The sequence below is a fragment of the Nilaparvata lugens genome, unplaced genomic scaffold (genome assembly GCF_014356525.2).
Source record: "Nilaparvata lugens isolate BPH unplaced genomic scaffold, ASM1435652v1 scaffold7939, whole genome shotgun sequence".
In the NCBI taxonomy this organism is placed as follows: domain Eukaryota; kingdom Metazoa; phylum Arthropoda; class Insecta; order Hemiptera; family Delphacidae; genus Nilaparvata; species Nilaparvata lugens.
This window is the reverse complement of record NW_024093686.1, coordinates 1-10,566: the sequence shown is the minus strand read 5'-3', so window position 1 is coordinate 10,566 and position 10,566 is coordinate 1. Positions and strand designations below refer to the sequence as shown.

Here is a 10,566-nt window from a genome sequence, read left to right as displayed (position 1 = left end):
ATGTATACTATTTATTTATTTATTATTTATTATTAGATAGAGCAAACAATACAATAGTCGGAAAAGAAAAAAAACAGGCTATTGCCCAAAACTTCTTCATTTCCTGATTTTGTCACAAATCGTCCAAATATTATGTAGTTATGTTCACTTCAATTTCAAAACCAAATCTTCAATCTGAAACTATGAATCAGAATAAAACAAGAATTTCAAATTTAGATAAATTGATAATGAAACTTCCGTTAAACAAAAACCAAACTTCAAATATTCACAAAATATAGAATAAAAACACTTAAAATTTGAGCTCGAAAATATCGTCACTTTCACCATGTTCAGCTTTCCCCTAATTTGTTGCGCATCTAATGTCTTTATTGACTGGGATATTTATTCCTTGTAATAAATATTTGAATAAACCTTTTTCTTTGACATTTTTTTCAGTGAGAGGCTACGACTCGAGCAGTATCAACAAAGATGAGTCTTTACAAATGGAAACTGTACGCGATCTTTTTGCTAAGAAACAGGCGCTGCTTCTCGAGTTGAAAAACTACACATCGGATCCTTCCACTATTGGAATACCGGTAAGAAATATGCACCCACTAAAGGCCTATGTATGTATTCTAAATGTAACCGTCCCAGATGGGGGTAGAAGAGAGATCTCTAAATACTAAAGGACGAGTCATAGGATTTGAAAAACAACAAACATTTTCGGTTTCGCTTTCGATATAACATTTTATCAAATGAATTAATCTAATTTAAATTTGGACAAGAAATAATCGGTATCGTTTCATTGCACATTCTATAAAACTGCCTGTAAGATTTTGCTAACTGGTTACAAATATTAATTAACTGAATAATGTGAAATCAAATCAAATCAAATAATTTTTTATTTTGACAGTATAGCATAATACATACAATAAATAAAATGAGACACGTTTGAATCAACAATAATGAATGAATACTTCATTGTCTATGAAGTTAACCAATGATAGTGAACAAACCCTCAATATTTTCAGGTGGAGAAGAAATAAGCCATTTGATAATTTGTTTCTTAAATGAACGAATGTTATTGATTTGTTTTATGTTACCAGGTACATTATTAAAAAATTTTGGACTCAGAAAGACAAAAGATTTTTGAAAGAAGGTTTTATAAGCTTTAGGTGGTCTTAAAAAATTGTTTGTTACACTTCTTGTTGCATATAAATGATAACCCTCATACATTTGCCTACTACGATCCCCGGATTGCATAAAGAATGAAGATAATACTTTAAAAACATAGATGTAGCGCAAAGGTAAACAATTGTACATTTGGAAAATTGGGAATGAGTGCTCGGTTCTCCTTACACCCTTCATAACACGAACTATTGATTTTTGCATAGTGACTAACGGCTTTATATGTGTTTTATAAGTGGAGCCCCAACAGGTTATTCCGTAGTTCAACTTAGAATCTACAAGAGCAAAATACAATTGTCTTAAAACCGGTTGAGGTAAAAGTTTTCCAAGAAAGTAGAATTTTCTTAAAAGTATCAAAAGATATGTTTTTAAATTACGCATATGGTGGGTCCATGTGAGCCTCTCATCTAACAATACACCAAGATATCTTACACTGTCAGATTGCTGTACTATTTGGCAATCACAATTTAACTGATCACATGCGTAATTATGAAATTTAAGCGTTGAAGGGATTGCCAAGATGTGGTTAATGTAAAAAGCAAATATTTGGTTTTGGATACATTCAGAGAAAGACCATTACAGTTGAACCAGACAAGTAATTTATGCAAATCCTCCTGCATCTTGAAAAATAGATTTTCACTGTCTGCACCGCAATATGAAAAAGCAGTATCATCCGCGAATGAGACCGGCAATCCATTAAAGTCTCCATTTATAAATATGAGGAATAACACAGGGCCCAAACTGCCACGAAGATAGCGTAGATCTTGCTCATTTACCAAAACAATTAAATAATTGGGGACTTGGTCAATTTGGGTTTCTAAAACATGAGCTAGAAAATATAATTGCATTCACAATTTTTAAATTATAAATCCATTACTATAAGAATTTTCACTACACTAATTATTGAACTTGACACTAATGGAATTTTGACTCAATAATATTTTATCTTCAACAAACTTTCACACATTAACTTTACATAAGTCATAAACTAGTTCAACGTAACCCTTGGCGGAAAATATTACAAATTAAAACTATTAACTCCTAATAACGTTTGAAAACCATGTCGAAAGAATGGGGGCTGCTAGGGGTAAAAACTGGCAGCAGATGAAAAGATTGGCTTAGGATCGTGGGGAGTGGAGACGCTGGCCGAGGAATCTTCAAACCACCCTACGCTGTGAGGCAGAAGGGGATCGAGAAAGAAGAAGAAGAAAACTATTAACACGTTAGTTTTTAACACGTTAGGCCCGAGGCTACCTCTGGATTTTAATCTGGTTCGATTCGTGGTTTGACTGGGACTGAATTTTTCCACGCAAATTATGTTCTCCTTCCACCAACGAGAATAATTCCGTGGGAAAGAAAATAATGCAGGTTTGAAATATTCCCAAATACTCGTGTATTTTCCATCGTTAACGGAAATACAGTTCCGTGAGAATACCTCAACCCTGCATAAAGTTTGAGTCTTCCCGGACGCAAGTTAGCAAAATCTTTAAATGAGCAGAGAAATAAATTTTTCACGACAAAAGTCACACTGAAAATTCAACAACAAGATTGCTAAAGTCTCTATCATTGTTAAAGTCCTAATTCTACTCGTTTTTAAATGAACCCAATCAATAAATTTATTTGAATACCATAATCATTACATAAAAGAAATATTCTCAATATTTAAAACATTTCTCCATCATTTTCAATATTTTTATTGTATGAAATATTTGTCAAATCAATTTTTGAAAAAATGTGTGTTCAATTCAAAGTTTTCCCTCATTTCAGGCCAACACAAGATTGCTAACAGAAATATCCACATGCCAGACATCTAACCAGCACAAGGTAGAATATATATTCTTCATTATTCTATATTTATTCATTTTATAGATTTATTTATTGAATTATAGAGCAAGCAAGATTTCATAAAAAATAAATAATGATAGAAGTTATTACTATAATTAAACATTTATGTAGCCCTATTTAAATACTGTTCTCTATTATTTATTATTAATATTATAATAGGTAGCCTATTATGGAATAAAGTTTGATCTGATTTGAGAGTGATTTTTATTTGATTTGTATTTTTTTACAATTTGGCAGCGTATAGGGATATGCGGGCATGCAAATCTCTGTACTGTAACTAATTTTAGATTCACTCAAGTTTCATTCAAAATTCTTGGTTTGATCGAATGTGTCAAGTGAAATTAAATTAATTTTTTTCTGATATGAACCTACTCAACTATAGGGAACCTATATAATAGAGAAAAAGTTATTAGCAGTAATATATATATATATAATTTTTCGCTCAATATATTCGCGTACTGTTGCGTTTAATACCTCATACATAATGTGTGTATAATACCTCAATATGTTCGCATACTTTTTAACTTAGTCACATTTATAAAATTTATCTGCATCCAAATAGAATACCGGGTGCTTCAAAAAGAATGACCCAATTTTAAACAGTTATATTTATTTTTAAAAATAGTGTACACAAACCAATTTTACATCAAATTACTCACAGAAGTATCAAGTTTATTATGATGTATTATAAGTGCTCTATGTGCCCCCATTTGAGGCTCGGACGACATCTAGACTGTAGCCAAATTCATCTCAGGCTGCTCGCAAGATGTCTGTCTTCTCGGACTGTAGCTACTGCATCAGTTATCCTGGTTTTTAGCTCCTCAATATCAAGTGCTAAGGGATAGGAACATAAACACGATCTTTAACGTTGTTCCTCCTTTAGTACTTGATATTGAGGAGCTAAAAACCAGGATAACTGATGCAGTAGCTACAGTCTGAGAAGACATCGTGTAAACAGTCTGGGATGAATTTGGCTACCGTCTAGATGTCGTTTGAGCCTCAAATGGGGGGCTCATAGAGCACTTATAATACATCATCATTAACCTGATACTTCTGTGACTAATTTGATGTAAAATTGGTTTGTGTACACCATTTTTTTGAAATAAATATAACTGTTTAAAATTGAGTCATTCTTTTTGAAACACCGGTATTGGGTGGGGTTGCAAATATATTGGGAAAGCAAGCTCACATAATGTTATTTGAAATGATATTTTTCTATATAATGAATGGTCTTCCAGTTGTTATAAAGTTTTATTATCAATCTATCCAAATTTTAAATTGTTTGTTTTATTATAAATATCGGGGCACCGAGCTTCGTTCGTTATTTTCATTTATTGATAAACAGAACACAATTTTTTAAAAGGGTTCTTCAAACCCTTAAGGTTTCTTTATCGTCTTTTAGTTCGTGTTTATATTTTACATCTGGCTATACGTCAGTTTATGAATTTCAGGGATGAGATATTTTGATTTTCCACAGACGCACTTTTTTATTATCCACAGACGACGAAAGTCTCAGCTGTTTTCCAAGGATGAATTATCCTTTTAATGTCGTTCAGCGAGTTTTCCCAGGGATGAGACCTAGTGCAATCGAATTTTTATATCATATACTTACTATGTTCCAAATTTTGAGAGAATCGTTAGAGCCGTTCTCGAGATCCGGTGAAATACAAACATCTAAACATATAAACATGAATTGCTAGATTAATAGTATAGGATTTATATTTTTGATTTGGTGTAGAAATTGAAATGGACATGACCTATGTATAATATTTGGACAATTTGAAACTAAATTAGGAAATTGAAGAAGTTTTGGGCAATAGCCGGTTTTTTTCTGATCATTACATTTTTTGTGCTAACCTAAAAAATAAATAAATATTCCAGTTTTTAACGGTGCTTTTGAATCGTCTTGAGTTATCTGTTATCTTTATATGCGCTGGAAGTAAATTGTGGAGTTTTGGTGCTGAATGCTCTATGAATTTTATTTATTTATTTATTATTATCTATTTATTTAATTATTTTGACAGGGAGGCCAATAGTGCTAGCTCTATCCCCCAACAATTTGACAGTAATCAGAGCAGTGACTGTGTTCGCGAGGGCATTTTCAACGGCGAGACATTCGTCGTGCATCCTAGTCTCAATGAAGTTAGCACCTCCCTCTCTGTCCCCTTGGCTCCTCCGAAGGACAACCCTCTTGACATTCATATCAGGGTGAGTATAATCCGTTCAAATTCAATTAAAATATATTCCCTCCAAAATTCAACAGCTGCAAACTTTGTTACAGTATGAAAATGAAAATCATCGAATTTCCATCTACCCTGTTGTCAATATTTGCAGTAGCAGAAGTCTTTGGGGTGATTTACAACATTTAATTGGGATTTTCGTTTATAATAAAAATGGATCTTTTTTAAAGTATGAAAATGAAAATCATCGAATTTCCATCTAGCTGTTTACTCTGTTGTCAATATTTGCAGTAGCAGAAGTCTTCGGAGTGATTTACAGCATTTATTGGGATTTTCGTTTATAATAAAAATGAAAATTCGAAAATTCTTTATTAGGCGGAGTTAGGACTTTGAAAGGCCGCTCTACCACTCAACCCCGACATTACAGATTCAATTGAATAAATAATTCTGTGTAACTTACAATAAATAAAATTGCATGAAAAAATATCGCTTCAAAATAGAAACATAGTTGGAACAAAACAGTCAAACTGCATTTATACTAAGTAATATTTATCATACAGAGTGAGTCAGATGTATGGGAACCCTTCAATAAGTTGGAGACTGTTTTAGATATAATACTGTAACTTTCAGGATAAGTTATTGGTCGAATACTCCACCTTTTGACGTACAACTGAATTTCAACCCCTCATAAGTGGATGTCTTAGGGGTTGTAACTCGAATATTTCAATCGTAAACACCCTTTGTGTGGTACTTCATTTTAAAGGCCTTTATAAAACAAGAAAGATGACGTCATTGAAAATGTTCTATGATACTTGCATCCAAAATGGCGGCTGATTGAAGTTTTAGTTTTTAAATAAATGAGGGGGTGTAACTTGAATATTTGAAATGAAAAATCCTTTTTGTAGTACATCATTTTAAAGGCCTTTCTAAAACGAGAAAAATGACATCAATAAAAATGTTCTATGATAGGCTACTTTTATTCAAAATGGCGTCTGATTGAACTTTATAATTTTATTTCTTTAAAAACTAAATATTTGAGTTACAACCCCTCATTATTCTTTAAAACTAAAACTTCAATCAGCCGCTATTTTTGATACAAGTATCATAGAACATTCTCAATGACGTCATCTTTCTTGTTTTAAAAAGGCTTTTGAAATGATATACCACACAGCTCAAATAATTGATAAAGTTCAATCAGTCGTCATTTTGGATGAAAGTATCATAGAAAATTTTTATTGATGTCATCTTTCTCGTTTAAATAAGTCCTTCAACATGATGTATCACACAATGGGTGTTCACATTCAAAATATTTCAGTTTCAACCCACCATTTCTTTAAAAATTAAAACTTCTATCAGCCGCCATTTTGGATACAAGTATCATAGGTGATTTTTAACGATGCCATCTTCCTTGTTTTTAAAAGGCCTTTAAAATGATGTTCCATACAATGCGTGTTTACATTTGAAATATTCGAGTTACAACCCCTAAGACATCCACTTATGAGGGGTTGAAATTCAGTTGTACGTTAAAAGGTAGAGTATTAACCAATAACTTATCCTGAAAGTTACAGTATTATATCTACAACAGTCTCAAACTTATTGAAGGGTTACCATACATATGACTCACTCTGTATAATGCAAGAGACAATTGTTTATTGTTTTAGAAGGGACGGATTCAAGTATCCAAAGGTTCAAAGAGCCCCACACGTCAACCGAAGCTTATTGTGTTCCCAAGAAGTATGTTAGGCAAAACAATACCTATGTCCTTTACAAGAACCAGGAGTTTCTCCCTATACTAACATTTCATTCATCACCTGGTTGCAATCCTTGTCGCAATCCAGTGTGATATGCTTGGCAGTCTCTTCAGACTGATTAGTCCTCGTGACCTGCGTGAGTTCCACTCCTGGCCTTCTTTGTAGGTCCTTTCGCCGAGGAAGGGGCGGCCAAGTTTCCTCTAGGGCACCCGGCCACCCATGACTCAGCCTCTTGACCCAAATTGGTGCCTGGTTTTTCACCCATCACTGGTCACTTGAGTTTTTCTTTTTGCCCCTCTGAAACTTCGCAGGGTCAAAAGCCTCACCTCTCTCAAGAAGTTTTGCCTGAATGGCCGCCCTTCTTTAAGCAGTGGTGAGTTTTGGCCTCTCCACCCACAAACTCGTGACCTACGTGAGTTCCACTCCTGGCCTTTTTGTAGGTCCTTTCGCTGAGAGAGGGGGCGCCAAACAGCCTCTAGGGCGCCCGGCGCCCGGCCAACCTCAACTCAGCCTCTTGACCCACATTTGTGCCTTGAGTTTCACCCATCTCTGGTCTCTTGGGGTTTTCTTTTTGCCCCTCCGAAACTGCCCTGATGGGGCAGATCCCGTGTGTTTGGAGGCAAGCCAACTTCTGGAGTTGCCTTGAGGTCAATTTTAGTCGCCTCCTACGACAAGCATGGATACTGTGGGTGAATTCTGGTTTTCACAATCTTGAGTACAATGATCGACTCAAAGCTCCCCGAACCCACAGGGGGCAAGAGACAATAGTAACAGTATAATTATTTTTCAAGGATATTCTATTCGGTTGTATGTTTGCAGGCATTTGTGGGAGCTGTGCCAACCACAGAACAACTGCATGTGTTTGAGTTGACGCGGCAGTTGCCACGTTTTAGCATGTACATGCTTAGTGGACCGGCCACCGCTAAAACCAACTCAGCTCTACTTCAAACTAGTTTTGTCTCGTTTCGTCTCAGCGAACGCGTTCAGAGGGTAATTCAATCAATCAATAATTTAATTAAATTCAACATAACATACATAAAGAAATCAATTGCGTGAACAAAATCAATCAATCAATAGCTTTTTTACCAACTAGTAGTTCTGTGAACAGTAGAACTCACGCAGAATTTTCATCCACAATTATTACCTGATTGAAACTATAGACCTTATGGAAATACAGCTATAGACTGGCTCTCCACATCTGGGTACTCACTGTCAGCTGATTTATGATGAGTAATTCTATAGTCTGATTTTACTCTAATATGGCGTATGAAGGAGGATCCTTTTTCCTTTTATATTATCCTTGAAATGCAGAATTTCCAAAAACCTTGTATGTACGTTGACGCGCAATTAAAAAAGGAAACATACTGTCAAATATCTGAAAATCAATTACCGCGTTTCGCCGTAAATGCGCAACATATAAACATTTAAACATTAAGAGAAATGCCAACCGTCGACCGTCGACTTGATCTTTAGACCTCACTTCGCTCGGTCAATTAAGTTATTAGGCTAGGCGCACACCAGTTAGTCAAGACACGTTTAGTCACAACACTTCACATAGTTGCTTATGAAGACAGTCTAATTGCATGACTAATCAGTGTGAGTTCGTCATGAGCAACAATGTGAAGTATTGTGACTAAACGTGTCTGATATGTCTTGACTAATCGGTTGTGTGACCAACCTTAGGTGGGCGCACACCAGTTAGTCAAGACAATACAAGACATGATCAGACACGTTTAGTCACAATACTTCACATTGTTGCTCATGACGAAACTCACACTGATTAGTCATTGCTATTAGACATGATGTCTTCATAAGAAACTATGTGAAGTATTGTGACTGATCATGTCTTGTCTTGACTACCGTAACTGGTGTGTGCTTAGCCTTACAATGATGAATGATCTTTAGTAATATTAGCTGGGATATTGTTGATTTTATTTTAATTGTCTGTTATGATTCAACCACAGTTATTGGTCAAGTTGTGAAAACGTTTGATTTGAGTTAGCTCCACAAACAGGAAATCGCAGGTGGTTAGATCATGGGACCAGGAATATCCCAGATGAGATGTTACAGCAATCGTTCAGGAATCTCAACACAGATTTGAAGAGTGTACTCGTTCAGGAGGAAGCTATCTTGAAGAAGTAATATTGTCAAAAGTGATAGATGTTATTAATAATTCTCAAACGGCAAGTCTTGAACTTTACATTAGTTTGAATAAAATCATTTTTGCCCTTTTTGTGTAGTTGAGAAGTTGATATTGTGGTAATTATCCATATTGAATGAAAAAGACTAAGAAATTGTCAAAAACCACAGATTTATTGATATATAGAAAGACCGGTTTCGGTTTTAATTACACCATTGTCAATTTCTGATAAAACCTCATTGTTTATTGAACATCATTGAGGTTTTAAACTCATTGTTATCAGAGATTGACAATGGTGTAATAACCGAAACCGGTCTTTCTAAGTATCAATAAATCTGTGGTTTTTGGTTTTAGTCTTTTTCATACAATTTTGGCCCTTCCCACTAATGTTCTATGGCGTTTTCAAAAGTTTCCGTTATTCTGTGTCACACTGTATTATAGAATATTATAATTGTAATTTTATTGTTGCAGATAGACATGTGGGTGAACCAAAACTTTCTGTTACCCCACGAATACAACATGGCGTCACCACGAGGGGGTAACGGGGTGGGTGATGGAGGGGGAGAGTGGAGTATCTGTGTGACGTCACTGCGCGACGGTGCACCCCTCCTCATCAAGTACGACGCCGGAAAACTGACTGTGGCAACGGAAAACTTAAGTTTGGCAGCCGATGTTGTACAGTCGCTAGCTGGTTACTTGAATATCACTCAGTTGCAGGTTTGAAATAATTCAATCAAATTAAAAATTTCCTGATACATTTTATAATAATCATGGATAAATATTTGTAACAATGAACATTTTTTATAGTTCAGATATAACGATCTAACTATAGTGAAGTCCATGAAGATAGAAGAAAAACGTTGCCGAACCTCTGTCTTGTCAATGCCTTCTATAGACGGTAGCTGATACAGGTTTATTGATGTAATATTAATTGTTCATTATTTAAAAAATAATCAATTATATTTTTTTAATGATTTCATAATGAATTTCATAATTGAGATGAAATATTTTATGTATTAATTCTAAATTGTTAAAAGACGATCTGGCAACAGAGCAAAGCGAGAAAGAGATAGAAATTATATTTATCAATCAGTTTATAATGAATTTTCATAATTAGGATGGAATATGTTGTCAATCAATAATTAATTCTACATTGTTAAAAGACAATAAATTATAGAGCTATTTCATTCGTCAAGGGAAATTGTTTCCAATTATTAAATAATAAATTTGCTAATTGAGATTAAGTATTTTGTTAATTAATTATATTCCTACATTGTTAAAATTAGAAAAAAACGAGCGGTAAAAGTTGTGGAGCTAGAGAAGGATAGAGCTTATATGCTTTGTCGAATGATAGACAATGATAGCAACACTAATGTTAAAAATAGTGCCTTTATAACGTGGATCTCACTTTATAGAGAATGGTGTATGAGCTAGCATTGATTCAATAAATTTATTATCCAATAAATTCTCATAATTGATTAGA

General features: G+C 34.4%; 2 protein-coding genes across 2 annotated transcripts; both read left to right on the top strand.

Annotated features, from left to right (window-relative positions):
- The first annotated feature begins 334 nt into the window (after positions 1-334).
- LOC120349030 lies at positions 335-4,030 on the top strand. The gene is made up of 3 exons (XM_039418975.1): positions 335-575; positions 2,935-2,991; positions 3,998-4,030. The coding sequence occupies exons 1-3, from the start codon at positions 360-362 to the stop codon at positions 4,028-4,030; spliced, it is 306 nt and encodes a 101-aa protein (XP_039274909.1). The 5' UTR covers positions 335-359.
- Positions 4,031-5,022: 992 nt separating this feature from the next.
- On the top strand, positions 5,023-9,800 carry LOC120349029 (Bardet-Biedl syndrome 2 protein homolog; the record flags this gene model as incomplete). Its single annotated transcript, XM_039418974.1, is given in 3 exon segments — positions 5,023-5,220; positions 7,763-7,933; positions 9,555-9,800. Coding segments are annotated over 2 exon segments (342 nt in total), but the record flags the coding sequence as incomplete, so codon positions are not given.
- Positions 9,801-10,566: the final 766 nt, after the last annotated feature.